This window comes from Tachyglossus aculeatus, chromosome 15, assembly GCF_015852505.1.
Source record: "Tachyglossus aculeatus isolate mTacAcu1 chromosome 15, mTacAcu1.pri, whole genome shotgun sequence".
Taxonomy (NCBI): domain Eukaryota; kingdom Metazoa; phylum Chordata; class Mammalia; order Monotremata; family Tachyglossidae; genus Tachyglossus; species Tachyglossus aculeatus.
In genome coordinates, this window is record NC_052080.1 from 14,833,212 (window position 1) to 14,853,813 (window position 20,602).

General features: G+C 49.6%; 1 protein-coding gene across 1 annotated transcript in view; it reads right to left on the reverse strand.

Annotated features, from left to right (window-relative positions):
* The window catches only part of LOC119937583 (sodium/hydrogen exchanger 7-like), a 65,137-nt gene that overhangs the window by 26,633 nt on the left and 17,902 nt on the right, over positions 1–20,602 (reverse strand). Inside the window, exons 6-11 of the mRNA XM_038757136.1 lie at positions 14,743–14,819; positions 13,203–13,315; positions 7,845–7,950; positions 5,848–5,989; positions 4,587–4,692; positions 1,453–1,541 (exon numbers count right to left, since the gene is read on the reverse strand). Coding sequence (XP_038613064.1) covers positions 1,453–1,541; positions 4,587–4,692; positions 5,848–5,989; positions 7,845–7,950; positions 13,203–13,315; positions 14,743–14,819 — 633 coding nt within the window. The remainder of the gene's footprint in view (positions 1–1,452; positions 1,542–4,586; positions 4,693–5,847; positions 5,990–7,844; positions 7,951–13,202; positions 13,316–14,742; positions 14,820–20,602) is intronic.

The window sequence follows — 20,602 nt, forward strand, 5'->3', positions numbered from 1 at the left end:
AATCACATCACGGCGCTCCCCTTTCCTCATTCATTCATTCATTCAATCATTCATTCGTATTTACTGAGCGCTTACTGTGGACAGAGCACTGGACTAAGCGCTTGGGAAGTACAAGTCGGCAACACAGACAGACGGTCCCTACTCAACATCGAGCTCATTATTGAGTGCTTACTGTGTGCGGAGCACTGGACTAAGCGCTTTCCTCCCGACCCGAGCCCCCCGTTGGGCCCTGATAACAATAATGGCATTTAATAAGCGCTTACTATGTGCAAATCACTGTTCTAAGCGCTGGGGAGGTTACAAGGTGATCAGGTTGTACCATGGGGGAGCTCACAGTCTTCATCCCCATTTTTCCAGATGAGGGAACTGAGGCACAGAGAAGTCAAGCGACTTGCCCGAAGTCACACAGCTGACAACTGGCAGAGCCGGGATTTCATTCATTCAATCGTATTTATTGAGCACTTACTGTGTGCAGAGCACTGGACTAAGCGCTTTCCTCCCGACCCGAGCCCCCGTCGGGCCCTAATAATAATAATGGCATTTATTAAGCGCTTACTATGTGCAAATCACTGTTCTAAGCGCTGGGGAGGTTACAAGATGATCAGGTTGTACCACGTGGGAGCTGACAGTCTTAATCCCCATTTTTCCAGATGAGGGAACTGAGGCACAGAGAAGTCAAGTGACTTGCCCAAAGTCACACAGCGGACAACTGGCAGAGCCCGGATTTCATTCATTCATTCATTCATTCAATCGTCTTTATTGAGCGCTTACTGTGTGCAGAGCACTGTACTAAGCGCTTGGGAAGTCCATATAGAGACGGTCCCTACCCAACAACGGGCTCACAGTCTAGAAGGGGGAGACGGACCACAAAACCAAACATAGTAACAAAATAAAATAAATAGAATAGCAAATATGTCCAATAATAATAAGAATGATGGTATTGAAGTGCTTACTATGTGCAGAGCATCATCATCATCATCATCAATCGTATTTATTGAGCGCTTACTATGTGCAGAGCACTGTACTAAGCGTTTGGGAAGTACAAATTGGCAACATATAGAGACGGTCCCTACCCAACAGTGGGCTCACAGCGCCGTTCTAAGCACTGGGGAGGTTACCAGGTGATCAGGTTGGCCCACGAGGGGCTCACGGTTTTAATCCCCATTTTCCAGATGAGGTCACCGAGGCCCAGAGAAGTGAAGTGACTTGCCCGGAGCCGGGATTTGAACCCACGACCTCCGACTCCAAAGCCCAGGCTCTTTCCACTGAGCCACGCCGCTCTTCTAATCATAGTGAATAACGCCGGTGTCTGTCAAGAGCCCTTACCCGGCGCCGCTCTAAGCGCCGGACGCGGCCCCCGTTTTACGGCTGGGGGAAACTGAGGCCCAGAGAAGGGAAGCGGCTCGCCCCAGGCGGACGCTCGGACACCCGGGCCGCGCCGCTCTCTCTCACCTCCTTGGTTCGGCTCCGCGATTCCGCCGACAGGTTGTTGAAGGTGTAATGCGCTTGGGTGATTCCACAGAAGAGCACGGCTACGACGCCTGCCGGGAAAATCAGAGACGCCGTTTTTAGCCGTTTTTCCAAAAAAAAAATGGTACCTGTTAAGCGCCTCCCAACACGGCACCGTGGGAGACCAAAGCCCGCCGGGTCGGACGCGGTCCCCGTCCCCCGTGGGGCTCCTGGGCCTCATCCTTATATAATAATAATAATAATAATAGCATTTATTAAGCGCTTACTATGTGCAAAGCACTGTTCTAAGCGCCGGGGAGGTTACCAGGTGATCAGGTGGTCAATCAATCAATCAATCAATCGTATTTATTGAGCGCTTACTGTGGGCCGAGCACTGGACTAAGCGCAAGTTGGCAACCTCTAGGGACGGTCCCTACCCGACGGTGGGCTTGCGGTCGAGAAGGGGGAGACAAATAAAACCAAACATATTAACAAAATAAAATAAATAGAATGGATATGTACAAATAAAATAAATAAATGGAGTAATAAATCTGTACAAACATATAGACATATATACAGGTGCTGCGGGGAAGGGAAGGAGGTAAGGCGGGGGGGATGGAAAGGGGGAGGAGTGGGAGTTATATATCATTATATATCATTATATCATTGATCAATGATATTATATCATTATATTATATCATTATATCAATGATCAATGATATATCATTACATTATACCATTATATCACTGATCAATGATATTATATCATTATATTATATCATTATAACAATGATCAATGATATTATATCATTATATTATACCATTATATCATTGATCAATGATATTATATCATTACATTATATCATTATATATCATTATATAATAATGATGATAGCATTTGTTAAGCGCTTACTATGTGCCAAGCACCGTTCTAAGCACTGGGGAGGTTACAAGGTGATCAGGTGGTCCCACGGGGGGCTCCCAGTCTTCATCCCCATTTTCCAGATGAGGGAACTGAGGCCTAGAGAAGTGAAGTGACTCGCCCAAATGATAATAATAATACTGATGGCATTTATTAAGCGCTTACTATGTGCAAAGCACTGTTCTAAGCACTGGGAGGGATACAAAGTACTCAGGTTGTCCCACACGGGGCTCACAGTCTTAATCCCCATTTTCCAGATGAGGTCACTGAGGCCTAGAGAAGTGAAGTGACTCGCCCAAAGCCACCCAGCTGACAAGTGGCGGAGCCGGGATTTGAACCCGGGACCTCGGACTCCAAAGCCCGGGCTCTTTCCGCTGAGCCACGCTGCTTCCCCTTATATGTTGCCAACTTGTACTTCCCAAGTGCTTAGTACAGTGCTCTGCACACTGTAAGCGCTCAATAAATACGATTGATTGATTACTACAGTGCTCTGCACACAGTAAGCGCTCAATAAATACGATTGGTTGATTGATTAGTGCAGTGCTCTGCACACAGTAAGTGCTCAATAAATACAATTGATTGATTGATTTAGTACAGTGCTCTGCAGACAGTAAGCACTCAATAAATACAATTGATTGATTGATTAGTACAGTGCTCTGCACACAGTAAGCGCTCAATCAATACGATTGATGGACTGATTGAATAGTACAGTGCTCTGTACTATTGATTGTACTACTATTGTACTACTATTTATTGAGGAGCGCTCAATAGTACAGTGCTCTGCACACAGTAAGCGCTCAATCAATACGATTGATGGATTGATTGATTAGTCCAGTGCTCTGCACACAGTAAGCGCTCAATAAATACGATTGATTGATTGATTAGTACAGTGCTCTGCACACAGTAAGCCCTCAATAAATACGATTGATTGATTGATTAGTACAGTGCTCTGCACACAGTAAGCGCTCAATAAATACGATTGATTGATTGATTGACTGATTGATTACGGACTAGAGAAGGAGACGGCCACGAAGAGAAATGAACTACAGAAGACGCTGATAGAAATAAATTAAAGATCTTTTCATAAGTCTTTGGTCTCTGGACGGCCAAGCGGCTCCACTTCGATGAGCGTAATTTGGACGCATTTGTCAGGAGGAGACCCCCGTTATTGGTTATAATAACCCACGTTATTATTGTGTTGCCAACTTGGACTTCCCAAGCGCTTAGTCCAGTGCTCTGCACACAGTAAGCGCTCAATAAATATGACTGAATGAATGAATGAATGAATGAATTTTTATTCTAACGTCCTCCCGCGGCTTCGCCCGGAGTCCTGTCGCGCCTCATCCCGGGGGGAAGAAGGGAAACGGGGGCCGGAATCAGTTCCAGGAGGAGGAGGAGGAGGAGGAGGAATGGGAAGAGGAGGAGGAGGAATGGGAAGAGGAGGAGGAGGAAGGGGAGGAGGAGGAGGAATGGGAGGAGGAGGAAGGGGAGGAGGAGGAAGGGGAGGAGGAGGAAGGGGAGGAGGAGAAGGGGGAGGAGGAGGAGGAGGAATGGGAAGAGGAGGAGGAATGGGAAGAGGAGGAGGAGGAGGAGGAGGAATGGGAATAGGAGGAGGAGGAGGAGGAATGGGAATAGGAGGAGGAGGAGGAATGGGAATAGGAGGAGGAGGAGGAGGAGGAGGAGGAATGGGAATAGGAAGAGGAGGAGGAGGAATGGGAGGAGGAGGAGGAGGAGGAGGAGGGGAGGAGGGGAGGAGGAATGGGAAGAGGAGGAGTAGGAATGGGAGAAGGAGGAGATGGGAGGAGGAGGAGGGGAGGAGGAATGGGAGGAGGAGGAGGAATGGGAAGAGGAGAAGGAATGGGAAGAGGAGGAGGAGGAGGAGGAGGAATGGGAGAAGGAGGAGAGGGAGGAGGGGGAGGAGGGGAGGAGGGGAGGAGGAGGAGAAGGAGGAGGAGGAATGGGAAGAGGAGGAGGAATGGGAGAAGGAGGAGATGGGAGGAGGAGGGGAGGAGGGGAGGAGGAATGGGAGGAGGAGGAGGAGGAATGGGAAGAGGAGGAGGAGGATGAGGAGGAGGAATGGGAGAAGGAGGAGATGGGAGGAGGAGAAGGAGGGGGAGGAGGGGAGAAGGAGGAGGAGGAGGAGGAGGAGGAATGGGAAGAGGAGGAGGAATGGGAGAAGGAGGAGATGGGAGGAGGAGAAGGAGGAGGTCGTCACCTGTGAATCCGCAGGCTTCGGCCAACAGGAACGTACTCCAGGACATGAGGAAGAAGAGGGCCGTTTCCAACAAGGGGAAGCAGTGGAGCTTGGTAAACTTGGTCACGTGGACATCCCGTTAAGGGCTTAAGCGATCGATGGGACTTACGGAGCGCCCGCTGCGCGCGGGGAGCCGGGCCCCGCAGGCGCCCTCCCCTCCCGCCACCGTCCAGCGCGCCATCGGTGCCGTTGGCGCTGGACTAAGCGCTTTGGGAGAGGACGGGATAACGAGAGTCAGAAATAATCACCGCGATAATTACGGTGATAATTATGAGTATGTATACATCTTCAAGTCTGTATATATGTAAATATATATCTTTATATACGTACATAGCTTTACATATCTGTTCTCTATTATTCATCTATTTATATGCACGCATACACCTTTACGTGTATGTATATGTGTATATAATCTTTCTATACAGTTACATATCTTTATATACCTGTAATCTCTTCATCTATTTCTACGTACGTACACACGTTGCCAGTGTGTACTTCCCAAGCGCTTAGCACAGTGCTCTGCACACAGTAAGCGCTCAATACATACGACTGATGATGATGATGATGTTTCTATAACAACACTGGTGGCATCTGTCAGGCGCTTACTACGCGCGAAGCACCGCCCTAAGCGCTGCGGGAGGCCCAAGGTCGACTGTCCCCCGCGGGGCGCCCAGTCTTCATCCCCATTTTCCAGACGAGGGAACCGAGGCCCAGGGAAGGGGAGCGGCTTGCCCAAGCTGACGAGCGGCGGAGCCGGGATTGCCGACACCCGCAGCTGATCCGTTGCCAGCTTGGACTTCCCAAGCGCTTAGTCCAGTGCTCCGCACACGGTCAGCGCTCAATAAATACGATTGATGATGATGATGATGACTGACGGCTCTTTCCACTGAGCCACGCTGCTCCTAATCGTGGCCCCGCCACTTGTCAGCTGGGGGACTTTGGGCAAGTCACTTCTCCGGGCCTCAGTCCCCTCATCCGGAAAATGGGGATGAAGACCGCGAGCCCCCCGTGGGACAACCCGATCACCTCGTAACAGTGCTTTGCACATAGTAAGCGCTTAATAGATGCCATTATTATCATTACGATTATTATCTGTTCGTCCGTTTCTTTCTTTCTCCGGACGTCCGTCTCCCCGCTCCGGACCGGGAACGCGTCCGCTTAGCACCCGGGGAGCGCCCGCGAAATCCCAGCCGCCCGACGGGGAACGGCAAGCGGAGGATATGAGGGCGGTCCCGACGCCGGTCACGGCCCCCATGGCGAAGGAGCCGCTGAAGATGCCCAGGAAGACGCCCACCGACTTGAAGAAGGCGGCCGCGTCGAAGGCGTGGGAGCTGCCCGCCGCGGGCTGGTAGGCGACGATCGACCTGTTGGGTAGGGACCGTCTCTACAGGTTGCCAATCTGCCCTTCCCAAGCGCTTAGTACAGTGCTCCGCACATAGCAAGCGCTCAATAAACACGACTGATGACGACCCGCCGGCGGAGGAGGTCGGAGGGCAGGAGGTCAAGGGGCGCGACCCCCGAGGCCCGGATTTCCCATCCTGGCTCCTCGGAATAATAACCACGGCGGCGGCGTTTAGGAAGCGCTTACTATGTGCAAAGCGCCGTTCTAAGCGCTGGGGAAGTTACGCGGCGACCCGGTTGTCCCACGGGGGGGCTCACAGTCTTCATCCCCATTCTCCAGATGAGGTCACTGAGGCCTCAGGGAGGAAGTAAGCACTCAATAACTGCGACTGAATGAATGAATAATAATAATGATGGTATTTGTTAAGCGCTTACTATGTGCAGAGCACTGTTCTAAGCGCTGGGGAGGTGACAAGGGGATCCAGTTGTCCCACGGGGGGCTCACGGTCTTCATCCCCATTCTCCAGATGAGGTCACTGAGGCCTCAGTGAGGAAGTAAGCTCGGTAAGTAAGCACTCAGTAAGTGCGATTGAATGAATGATGGCATTCGTTAAGCGCTTACTATGTGCAGAGCACTGTTCTAAGCGCTGGGGAGGTGACAAGGGGATCCAGTTGTCCCACGGGGGGCTCACGGTCTTCATCCCCATTCTCCAGATGAGGTCACTGAGGCCTCAGGGAGGAAGTAAGCTCGGTAAGTAAGCACTCAATAAGTGCGATTGAATGAATGAATAATAATAATGATGGTATTTGTTAAGCGCTTACTATGTGCAGAGCACTGTTCTAAGCGCTGGGGAGGTGACAAGGGGATCCGGTTGTCACACAGAGGGGGCTCACAGTCTCCATCCCCATTCTCCAGATGAGGTCACTGAGGCCTCAGTGAGGAAGTAAGCGCTCAATAACTGCGACTGAATGAATGAATAATAATAATGATGGTATTTGTTAAGCGCTTACTATGTGCAGAGCACTGTTCTAAGCGCTGGGGAGGTGACAAGGGGATCGGGTTGTCCCACGGGGGGCTCACAGTCTTCATCCCCATTCTCCAGATGAGGTCACTGAGGCCTCAGTGGGGAAGTAAGCACAGTGAGTGAGTAAGCTCAGTAAGTAAGCACTCAATAAGTGCGAATGAATGAATGAATAATAATAATGATGGTATTTGTTAAGCGCTTACTATGTGCAGAGCACTGTTCTAAGCACTGGGGAGCTGACAAGGGGATCGGGGTGTCCCACGGGGGGCTCACAGTCTTCATCCCCATTCTCCAGATGAGGTCACTGAGGCCTCAGTGAGGAAGTAAGCTCAGTAAGTAAGCACTCAGTAAGTGCGATTGAATGAATGAATAATAATAATGATGGTATTTGTTAAGCGCTTACTATGTGCAGAGCACTGTTCTAAGCGCTGGGGAGGTGACAAGGGGATCGGGTTGTCCCACGGGGGGGGGGGGGGGGGGGGGGCCCACAGTCTTTATCCCCATTCTCCAGATGAGGTCACCCCATCTTTTAGACTGTGAGCCCACGGTCGGGTCGGGACCGTCTCTATATGTTGCCGTCTTGCACTTCCCAAGCGCTTAGTGCAGTGCTCTGCACACAGGAAGCGCTCAATAAATACGATTGATTGATTGATTGATTCTCCCGGAAAACGGGGAGGGAGGCGGCGAGGCCCACGCGGGACGGGACGGGGACCGCGTCCGAGCGGACTGGCTCGCGCCCGTCCCGAAATTATTATCCTTGGAATGATGCTGCGGGCCGGCGCCCGACGGCCACCGTTTTCCAAAAAGGCGGTCCGGGCGTTAGACACGGCCTCGGGGCGGGGGGGATACTCACGAAGACAACACGATAGCCACGGCGTCGTTCAGTACACTTTCTCCAAACAGAAGGGCGTAGAGGTCGACGTCGGCGTGTAGCTCGTTAAATATCGCCAACACCGTCACTGGAGAGAGACCAAAAAAGCGTCAGGGAATTTCCATCACCCGTCCGCCGGGTGACCCTGGGCGAGTCATTTCCACTTCTCTGGGCCTCGGTTCCCTCCTCTGGAAAATGGGGACGAAGACCGTGAGCCCCACGGGGGACGCGGACTGGATCCAACCCGGCTCGGTACGGCGCCCGGCGCGTAGGAAGCGCTTAGGAAATCCCGATTAGATCCCGATCACAGCGCTGCTTTTCCCTGCTTTTCCAGGAATTCGGCAGCGTGGCTCAGTGGAAAGAGCCCCGGCTCTGGAGTTCAAATCCCGACTCCGCCGTCAGCTGTGTGACTTTGGGTGAGTCACTTCACTTCTCTGGGCCTCAGTGACCTCATCTGGAAAATGGGGATTAAAACCGTGAGCCCCCGGTGGGACAACCCGATCCCCTTGTCACCTCCCCAGCGCTTAGAACAGTGCTCTGCACATGGTAAGCGCTTAACAAATACCATTGTTATTATTATTCATTCATTCAATCGCACTTATTGGGCGCTTACTATGTGCAGAGCACTGTACTAAGCGCTTGGAAAGTACAATCCAGCAACAGATGGAGACGATCCCTACCCCACAATGGGCTCACGGAAACCGAATGGGCCACCCGGGCTTTAATAATAATAATAATAATGGTATCTGAATAGCTCAATCTCTTGGAGAGACCCTCTAACCGATCGACTGGTGGTATTTATTGAGCGCCGAGGGCAGAACGCTGTACTAGGCGTCTGGGAGAGTTACGACGCAGCAGAATCAGTGGACGCGTTCCCCGTCCGAGACCGATCAAGAGGGAGATGTGAATCTAGAAGCATTTTCGGGCTAGAAATTCGCAGTCAAGAAGCTTACGGTCTGGAGGAGCTTAGAGTCTAGAAAACTACATTTCTCCGACGGGGAAACCGAGACAAATCCCTCAAACCACTCTCCTAAAACACACCACGCCGGGTGTCCATCCCGACTCACAATTCCGCTGCTGACGCTATTCGTTGAGCACTTACTACGCGCCAGGCACCGTGATAGACGCCGGGGCAGACACCGCATCGTCCCGTCGGACACCGCCTCCGTCCCACGTGGGACCCGCAGGCGGAGGTCGGGGGGAAGAACGGTTGTCGAACCCCCATTTTGGAGAAGAGGAGGTTGAGGCCAAGAGAAGTCAAGTCGAGCGCGAGGGACGCCCAGATTCTCTAACTAAATCGATGGAGCGGGTTTACCGAGCGTCGATTCGATTCATCCGGTCGCATTTAGCGAGCGCGAGGGCGGCCCGGAATCCCTAAATCAATCAATCGAGCGGATTTACCGAGTGTCGATTCGATTCATTCGGTCGCATTTAGCGAGCGCGAGGGCCGCCCAGAATCTCTAAATCAATCGATGGAGCGGATTTACCAAGTGTCGATTCGATTCATTCAGTCGAATTTAGCGAGCGCGAGGGCCGCCCAGAATCTCTAAATCAATCGATCAAACGGATTTACTGCGTGTTGATTCGATTCATTCTCATTTATCGAGTGCGAGGGCTGCCCAGAATCTCTAAATCAATCGATCGAACGGATTTACCAAGTGTCGACTTGATTCATTCTCATTTATCGAGTGCGAGGGCTGCCCAGAATCTCTAAATCAATCGATGGAGCGGATTTACCGAGTGTCGATTCAATTCATTTGGTCGCATTCAGCGAGCGCGAGGGCCGCCCAGAGTCTCTAAATCGATCGATGGAGCGGATTTAGCAAGTGTCGATTCGATTCATTCGGTCGCATTTAGCGAGTGCGAGGGCCGCCCAGAATCTCTAAATCAATCCATCGAACAGATTTACCGCGTGTTGATTCGATTCATTCTCATTTATCGAGTGCGAGGGCTGCCCAGAATCTCTAAATCAATCGATCGAACGGATTTACCGAGTGTCGACTTGATTCATTCTCATTTGGCGAGCGCGAGGGCTGCCCAGAATCTCTAAATCAATCGATCGAACGGATTTACCGAGTGTCGATTCGATTCATTTGGTCGCATTTAGCGAGCACGAGGGCCGCCCAGAATCTCTAAATCAATCAATGGAGCGGATTTACCGGGTGTCGATTCAATTCATTCGGTCGCATTTAGCGAGCGCGAGGGCCGCCCAGAATCTCTAAATCAATCGATGGAGCGGATTTAGCAAGTGTCAATTCAATTCATTCGGTCGCATTTAGCGAGCGCGAGGCTGCCCAGAATCTCTAAATCAATCGATCGAACGGATTTACCACGTGTTGATTCGATTCATTCTCATTTATCGAGTGCAAGGGCTGCCCAGAATCTCTAAATCAATCGATCGAACGGATTTACCGAGTGTCGACTTGATTCATTCTCATTTGGTGAGCGCGAGGGCTGCCCAGAATCTCTAAATCAATCGATCGAACGGATTTACCGAGTGTCGACTCGATTCATTTGGTCGCATTTAGCGAGCACGAGGGCCGCCCAGAATCTCTAAATCAATCAATGGAGCGGATTTACCGAGTGTCGATTCAATTCATTCAGTCGAATTTAGTGAGCGCGAGGGCCACCCAGAATCTCTAAATCAATCGATCGAACGGATTTACCGCGTGTTGATTTGATTCATTCGGTTATATTTATCGAGTGCGAGGGCTGCCCAGAATCTCTAAATCAATCGATCGAACGGATTTACCGAGTGTCGATTCGATTCATTCACATTTAGCGAGCACGAGGGCAGCCCAGAATCTCTAACTCAATCGATCGAGCGGATTACCGAGTGTCGATTTGATTTATTTGGTCGCCTCTAGCGAGTGCAAGGGCCACCCAGGATCTATAAATCAACCGATCGAGCAGATTTACCAAGCGTCGATTCGATTCATTCGGTCGCATTTAGCAAATGCAAGGGCCACCCAGAATCTCTAACTCAATCAATCGAGCAGATTTACCGAGTGTCGATTCGATTCATTCGGTCACATTTAGCAAGTGCAAGGGCCGCCAAGAATCTCTAAATCAATCAATGAAGCGGATTTACTGAGTGTCGATTCGATTCATTCGGTCGCATTTAGCGAGCGCAAGGGCCACCCAGAATCTCTAAATCAATCGATTGAACGGATTTACCGAGTGTCAATTTGATTTATTCGGTAGCGTTTATCGAGTGTGAGGGTGCCCAGAATCTCTAACTCAGTCGATAGAGCAGATTTACCGAGTGTCGATTTGATTTATTCGGTCGCATTTAGTAAGCGTGAGGGCCGCCCAGAATCTCTAAATCAATCGATCGAACGGATTTACCCAGTATCAATTCGATTCATTCGCATTTGGCGAGCGCGAGGGCCGCCCAGAATCTCTAAATCAATCGATCGAACGGATTTACCGAGTGTCAATTCGATTCATTCGGTCGCATTTAGCGAGCGCGAGGGCCGCCCAGAATCTCTAAATCAATCGATCGAACGGATTTACCGAGTGTCGATTCGATTCATTCGGTCGCATTTAGCGAGCGCGAGGCCGCCCAGAATCTCTAAATCAATCCATCGAACGGATTTACCGAGTGTCGATTCGATTCATTTGGTCGCATTTAGCGAGCGCGAGGGCCGCCCAGAATCTCTAAATCAATCGATGGAGCGGATTTAGCAAGTGTCGATTCAATTCATGCGGTCGCATTTAGCGAGCACAAGGGCCGCCCAGAATCTCTAAATCAATTGATGGAGCGGATGTAGCAAGTGTCTATTCGATTCATTCGGTCGCATTTAGCGAGCGCGAGGGCCACCCAGAATCTCTAAATCAATCAATGAAGCGGATTTATTGAGTGTCAATTCGATTCATTTGGTCGCATTTAGCGAGCGCGAGGGCTGCCCAGAATCTCTAAATCAATCGATCGAACGGATTTACCGAGTGTCGATTCGATTCATTCGGTCGCATTTAGCGAGTGCGAGGGCCGCCCAAAATCTCTAAATCAATCGATGGAGCGGATTTACCGAGTGTCGATTCGATTCATTCGGTCGCATTTAGCGAGCGCCGCCCAGAATCTCTAACTCAATCTATCGAGCAGATTTACCGAGTGTCGATTCGATTCATTCGGTCGCATTTAGCAAGCGCAAGGGCCGCCCAGAACCTCTAAATCAATCGATGGAGCGGACTTAACAAGTGTCGATTCAATTCATTCGGTTGCATTTAGCGAGCGCCGCCCAGAATCTCTAACTCAATCGATCGAGCGGATTTACCGAGTGTCAATTCGATCCATTCGCTCGCATTTAGCGAGCGCGAGGGCCACCCAGAATCTCTAAATCGATCGATTGAATGGACTTACCGAGTGTCGATTCATTCGGTCACATTTAGCGAGCGCGAGGGCCGCCCAGAATCTCTAAATCAATCGATCGAACGGATTTACTGTGTCGATTCGATTCATTCTGTCGCATTTAGCGAGCGTGAGGGCCGCCCAGAATCTCTAAATCAATCGATGGAGCGGACTTACCGAGTGTCTATTTGATTCATTCGGTCGCATTTAGCAAGCGCGAAGGCCGCCCAGAATCTCTAAATCAATCAATGAAGCGGATTTATTGAGTGTCGATTCGATTCATTCGGTCGCATTTAGTGAGCGCGAGGCCGCCCAGAATCTCTAAATCAATCGATCGAATGGATTTACCGAGTGTCGATTCAATTCATTCGGTCGCATTTAGCGAGCGCGAGGGCCGCCCAGAATCTCTAAATCAATCGATCGAACGGATTTACCGACTGTCGGTTCGATTCATTCGGTTGCATTTAGCGAGCGTGAGGGCCGCCCAGAATCTCTAAATCAATCGATCGAGTGGATATACCGAGTGTTGATTCAATTCATTCGGTCGCGTTTATCGAGCGCGAGGGCTGCCCAGATTATCTAAATCGATCGATCGGAATCACTGAGCGTTGACTGCACGCCCGGGGCACCGTACTAAGCGCTTGGGAGAGGCCAAGATGATATACCAAACCCGTTCCCTGTCCGCAATGAGCGTGACGTCCGGAGGGGGAGAGCAGTTTAGGTTCTCAGGTTTAAATCAATCAATGGTATTTATTGAGCGCTTACTGTGTGCAGAGCACCATACTAAGCGCTTGGGAAGTACAAGTTGGCAACATATACAGTCCCTACCCAACAGTGGGCTCACCGTCTAAAAGAGCGCGAGCGTTTAAAGCCTCCACTTACCCCCCATCCCGACACCCTCCCCGTCTTATCAAAAATGCCAAATAATCGGAATGGCTCTCAATCGGGGGCGACGATCGGGCGTCGCTCCCGGTTTCCACGGCCGCTACCTGGATCGGTGGCGGAGATCACGGCTCCGAACAGGAGGCAGTCGGTGTAGTAGAACTTCCCGGAGAGCTGTCCCACCAGTTTCATCAGTTTCACCACGCCGTACATGAGATTCCTGCCACGGAGGAAGGGAAGGGGTCAACGGGGGGAAGGCCGCGGTTCCGGGAAATTCGCGCCGATCCCGGCCCTTTCGCCGGATCGGGATCGCCGAGGGAGAGAAGATGGATGCGGGTCAAGGGCGGATGGCGGCCGGGCCTGGGAGACGGAAGGTCGCGGGTTCACCTCTCCGGGCCTCGCGCTCAACAATCACCACCGTTATTATTATTATTCAGCCCTCTGGAATATGTATATATGTTTGTACATATTTATTACTCTATTTTACTTGTACATATCTAGTCCATTTATTTTATTTTGTTAAAATGTTTGGTTTTGTTCTGTCTCCCCCTTTAAGACCGTGAGCCCACTGTTGGGTAGGGACTGTCTCTATATGTTGCCAACCTGTACTTCCCAAGCGCTTAGTACAGCTCTGCACACAATAAGCGCTCAATAAATACGATTGATTGATTGATTTTATTCTGTTAATATGTTTGGTTTTGTTCTCTGTCTCCCCCTTCTAGAGTGTGAGCCCACTGCTGTGTAGGGACTGCCTCTTTATGTTGCCAACTTGTACTTCCCAAGCACTTAGTACAGCTCTGCACACAATAAGCGCTCAATAAATACGATTGATTGATTGATTTTATTCTGTTAATATGTTTGGTTTTGTTCTCTGTCTCCCCCTTCTAGAGTGTGAGCCCACTGCTGTGTAGGGACTGTCTCTTTATGTTGCCAACTTGTACTTCCCAAGCGCTTAGTGCAGTGCTCTGCACACAGTAAGCGCTCAATAAATGCAATTGATTGATTGGAACTTCCTTTCCAATCAATCTACCAATGGTATTCACTGAGCGCTTTCCGTGCACCGAGCACTGTGCTAAGCGCCGGGGAGAAAACTTCTCTGTGCCTCAGTTCCCTCATCTGTAAAAGGAGGAGTGAGACCGTGAGCCCCACATGGGACGACCCGATCATCTTGTATCCACCCCTAGTGCTTAGAACAGTGCTTCGCACATAGTAAGCGCTCCACAAATACCATATTTACGTATTTATACATGTCTATTCCATTTATTTTATTTGGTTAATATGTTTTGTTTCGTTGTCCGTCTCCCCCTTCTAGACCGTGAGCCCGCCGTCGGGTAGGGACCGCCTCGAGATGTTGCCGACTTGCGCTTAGTCCAGTGCTCTGCACACAGTAAGCGCTCAATAAATACGATTGATTGATTGATCGTGGGGAGGGGAAGGAGGTAAGGCGGGGGGGATGGAGAGGGAGAGGAGGGGGAGAGGAAGGAGGGGGCTGAATTCCATGCAAACGCACCGGACCGTTTCGGGATCCGCGATCCGACCTATACGAGGAAGCGAGGAAGTCGCCCGACCTTTGCCGGGCTCCACGCCGTAAAGGGTCCAAAAGTTGAGGTCGGGGGAATGACGCCGGCCGGACACAAAGCCACTTACCCGATGACGAAACAGGAGACCGCGGTGCCCAGGAAGGCGTAAGCCAGGATCGATCCCAGGTTGCGAAAAAAGTGCCTCTGCGGGAGAGAAACCAGAATCATTCATCGTTCATTCAATCGGATTTATTGAGCGCTTACTGTGCGCGGAGCACTGGACTGAGCGCAAGTCGGCAACATCTAGAGACGGTCCCTACCCGACGGCGGGCTCACGGCCTAGAAGGGGGAGACGGACAACAAAACATATTAACCAAATAAAATAAAGGGAATAAATATGTACAAGTAAAATAGAGTAATTAATATGTACAAACATATATACAGGTGCTGTGGGCGGTCATTCATTCATTCAATCGTATTTATTGAGCGCTTACTGTGTGCAGAGCACTGGACTAAGTGCAAGTCGGCAATATATAGAGACAGTCCCTACCCGACAGCGGGCTCACAGTCGAGAAGGGGGAGAAAGACAACGAAACAAAACATATTAACCAAATAAAATAAAGAGAATAAATATGTACAAGTAAAATAGAGTAATCAATATATACAAACATATATACAGGTGCTGTGGGCGGTCATTCATTCATTCAATCGTATTTATTGAGCGCTTACTGTGTGCAGAGCACTGGACTAAGCGCAAGTCGGCAACAAATAGAGACGGTCCCTACCCGACAGCGGGCTCACGGCCTAGAAGGGGGAGACGGACAGCAAAACAAAACATAGTAACCAAATAAAGAGAATTAATATGTGCAAGTAGAATAAACAGAGTAATTAATAGTACAAACATATATACAGGTGCTGTGGGCGGTCATTCATTCATTCAATCGTATTTATTGAGCACTTACTGTGTGCAGAGCACCGTACTAAGAGTAAGTCGGCAACATATAGAGACGGTCCCTACCCGACAGCGGGCTCCCAGTCTAGAAGGGGGAGATGGACAACAAAACATATTAACCAAATAAAATAAAGAGAATTAATATGTGCAAGTAAAATAAATACAGTAATTTATATGTACAAACATATATACAGGTGCTGTGGGCGGTCATTCATTCATTCATTCAATTGTATTTATTGAGCGCTTACTGTGTGCAGAGCACTGGACTAAGCGCAAGTCGGCAACATATAGAGACGGTCCCTACCCGACAGCGGGCTCCCAGTCTAGAAGGGGGGAGATGGACAACAAAACAAAACATATTAACCAAATAAAATAAATAGAATAAATATGTGCAAGTAAAATAGAGTAATTTATATGTACAAACATATACACAGGTGCTGTGGGCGGTCATTCATTCATTCATTCAATTGTATTTATTGAGCGCTTACTGTGTGCAGAGCACTGGACTAAGCGCAAGTTGGCAACATATAGAGACGGTCCCTACCCGACAGCGGGCTCCTAGTCTAGAAGGGGGGGATGGACAACAAAACAAAACATATTAACCAAATAAAATAAATAGAATAAATATGTGCAAGTAAAATAGAGTAATTTATATGTACAAACGTATATACAGGTGCTGTTGGCTTTCATTCATTCATTCAATCATATTTATTGAGCGCTTACTGTGTGCAGAGCACTGGACTAAGCGCAAGTCGGCAACATATAGAGACGGTCCCTACCCGACAGCGGGCTCCCAGTCTAGAAGGGGGGGATGGACAACAAAACAAAACATATTAACCAAATAAAATAAAGAGAATAAGTATGTACAAGTAAAATAAATAGAGTAATTAATATGTACAAACATATATACAGGTTCTGTGGGTGGTCATTCACTCAGTCAATCGTATTTATTGAGCACTTACTGTGTGCAGAGCACTGTACTAAGCGCAAGTCGGCAACATATAGAGACGGGCCCTACCCGACAGCGGGCTCACAGTCTAGAAGATAGCGCCGTGCCGTCTTCCAGCGTGGCTCGGGGGCTTTGGAGTCAGAGGTCAGAGGTCATGAGTTCAAATCCCGGCTCCGCCAATTGTCTGCTGTGGGACTTTGGGCGAGTCACTTCCCTTCTCTGGGCCTCAGTGACCTCATCTGTCAAATGGGGATTAAGACTGAGAGCCCCCCGTGGGACAACCTGATCACCTTGTAACCTCCCCTGTGCTTAGAACAGTGCTTTGCACATAGTAAGCGCTTAATAAATGCCATCATTATTATTATTATTATTATTAAATACCATGAAAAAGCACCAGGGTAGGATCATTATTATTATTATTATTATTATTATTATTATTAAATACCATTAAAAAAGCACCGGGGTAGGAATCAGGTGGGATGCTCTGTACGATTGAAGGAATTAATTCAGTCCCCATCCCACACGGGGCTTCCCAATCTAAGCAGGGAATCGTATACAGCGTGGCTCAGTGAAAAGAGCCCGGGGTTTGGAGTCAGAAGTCACGGGTTCAAATCCCAGCTCCGCCAATTGTAAACTGTGGGACTTTGGGCAAGTCGCTTCACTTCTCTGGGCCTCAGTTCCCTCATCTGTCAAATGGGGATTAAGACTGAGAGCCCCCCGTGGGACAACCTGATCACCTTGTAACCTCCCCTGCGCTTAGAATAGTGCTTTGCACATAGTAAGCACTTGATAAATGCCATCATCATTATTATTATTATTATTAAATACCATTAAAAAAGCACTGGGGTAGGATCATTATTATTATTATTGTTATTATTATTATTATTAAATACCATTAAAAAAGCACCGGGGTAGGAATCAGGTGGGATGCTCTATACGATTGAAGGAATTAATTCAGTCCCCATCCCACACGGGGCTTCCCAATCTAAGCAGGGAATCGTATACAGCATGGCTCAGTGGAAAGAGCCCGGGCTTTGGAGTCAGAAGTCACGGGTTCAAATCCCAACTCCACTAATTGTCAGCTGTGGGACTCTGGGAAAGTGACTTCACTTCTCTGGGCCTCAGTTCCCTCATCTGTCAAATGGGGATTAAGACTGAGAGCCCCCCGTGGGACAACCTGATCACCTTGTAACCTCCCCTGTGCTTAGAACAGTGCTTTGCACATAGTAAGCGCTTAATAAATGCCATCATTATGATTATTATTATTATTAAATACCATAAAAAGCACCGGGGTAGGATCATTATTATTATTATTATTATTATTATTATTATTATTATTAAATACCATTAAAAAAGCACCGGGGTAGGAATCAGGTGGGATGCTCTGTACGACTGAAGGAATTAATTCAGTCCCTATCCCACATGGGGCTTCCCAGTCTAAGTGGGAGGGGAAACGGGTATACAACATGCTTCAGTGGAAAGAGCCCGGGCTTTGGAGTCAGAAGTCACGGGTTCAAATCCCGGCTCCGCCAACTGTCAGCTGTGGGACTTTGGGCAAGTCACTTGACTTCTCTGGGCCTCAGTTCCCTCATCTGTCAAATGGGGATTAAGACTGAGAGCCCCCCGTGGGACAGCCTGATCACCCTGTAACCTCCCCGGCAGTGCTTTGCAAGTAGTAAGCACTTAATAAACACCATCATTATTATTAATAAGCGCTTAAAAAAATGCCATCATTATTATTATTATTTTATTGGTGAGGGAACTGAAGCCCAGAGAAATTAAGCGACCTGAAGTGATTTTTTTTTCCCTGAGCAGGAGCTAATAGAAGTAATTAAAGAAAACCCAAAACGCCTTCAGCGGAAACCCAAGTCGGAGGAGAACTTAATTTCCCAACCCGGCCTGAAAAAATCAACTTTCCCGGACGCTCGGATGAAGACTCCTATTCACGGATGGCTGATAAACGCCACACGGCTATGGATGTGGGAGACAGGCGGCGGTGGCACGTGAAAATAAGGCGGAAGACGACGAGAAGGGAGGTTTTTCAGTTCCCCGTTTGTCGAGCCCGGGGTGACTGGAAAGAAGAAGTCACTGGAAATTTTTTCGGTTCTCCTGCTTTCTGTTGCGCGCTTACTAGGCGCCAAACGCCCTCTTAAATGCCGGGAAAGCTACGAAATAAAATAATCAGACGCGTGAAGCTCAAAGGGTGACGGGCCCCGATTCCCCATTTTAAGAGCCGAGAGGAAATGGAGGTCCGGAGAGGCGAAGCGAGTCGCCCAAGGACACACGGCAGGAAAGCGTGGATACGAATCCAGGTGGGACAGGGAATGTGTACTAAGCCCCAGCGCTTAGTACAGTCCCTGGCACCTCTTAAACGCTATAAAGAGAAGCAGCGCGGCTCGGTGGAAAGAGCCCGGGCTTTGCAGTCCGAGGTCATGGGTTCGAATCCCGGCTCCGCCACTGAGCTGCGTGACTTTGGGCGAGCCACTTCACTTCTCCGGGCCTCAGTTCCCTCATCTGGAAAATGGGGATTAAGACTGGGAGCCCCCCCGTGGGACAACCTGGTCACCTTGTCACCTCCCCGGCGCTTAGAACAGTGCTTTGCACATAGTAAGCGCTTAATAAATGCCATTATTATTATTATTATAAAGAATACTACTAGCGCTCTTATTGTTGTTCCGTTTGGTGATGGCCAAAAACCGGATTTTTGGGGGTCGCCGCCGGGAGTTCTTGCCGCAAGGCCTCGCCGCGTCGGTTCTTTCTGAAATCCTCCCAGACGGCGGTCCGGCGGGACGAGGGAGCCTGAAAGGGTTTTCCAATCCGCGGGAATGCCGCGGAACCGGATCGACCGTGTCAGTTTCCCCCTCCCTCGCTTGGGAAAACGCCGCGGCGGGAAAGGTGGCCGAAGCACGGCGGATTTCGGCTCCGCTACCGACTACAGAGCCAGTTTTCCTGCCTAGCAGGGACAAAAGACCGAAAAAAAAACCCCACTGGCCCCAAAAAATCCGTTTTTTTGGCCATCACAATAAGAGCGACAATAATAACGGCCAGACACTGTGCTAAGCGCCGGGGTAGATACGCGCTAATCGGGTCGGACACGTCCCGCGTGGGCCTCACGGTTTGAATCCAATATGTTGCCAACTTGTACTTCCCAAGCGCTTAGTACAGTGCTCTGCACACAGTAAGCGCTCAATAAATACGATTGATTGATTGATTGATTGATTGAATCCCCGTTTTCCAGATGAGGGAACTGAGGCCCAGGGGAGTGAAATGACATGCTCAAGGTCGCGCATCCGACACGTGGCAGATCCCGTGGGATTTGAACCCAGGCGGGATGCTCTCCTAGTCCGCGGCGGCGGGGGAGAGCGGGCCGGGCCCGGAATCCCGCCGTCCTTCTTCCGGGCACGCTGATGGAGCGCTTATCGCGTGCGGAGCACTGTACTGGGCGTTTGGGAGAGGGTGGTTCTCTAATCCCGGCTCCACCGCCGTCTCTGGGCAAGTCGCTTCACTGCTCTGGGCCTCAGTTCCCTCATCCGGAAAATGGGGATGAAGACTGGGAGCTCCCCGTGGGACAACCTGATCACCTTGTAACCTCCCCGGCGCTTAGAACAATGCTTTGCACATAGTAAGTGCTTAATAAATGCCATCATTATTATTATTATTATTAATTCACTTCACTTCTCTGGTCCTCAGTGACCTCATCTGGAAAAGGGGGATGAAGACTGTGAGCCCCCCGTGGGACAACCTGATCACCTTGTAACCTCCCCAGTGCTTAGAACAGTGCTTTGCACATAGTAAGCACTTAATAAATGCCATTATTATTATTATTATAAGTCACTTCACTTCTCTGGGCCTAAGTTCCCTCATCCGGCAAATGGGGATGAAGACTGGGAGCCCCCCCGTGGGACAACCTGATCACCTTGTAACCTCCTTGGCGCTTAGAACAGTGCTTTGCACATAGTAAGCGCTTAATAAATGCCATCATTATTATTATTAAGTCACTTCACTTCTCTGGGCCTCAGTGACCTCATCCGGAAAATGGGGATGAAGACTGTGAGCCCCCCGTGGGACAACCTGATCACCTTGTAA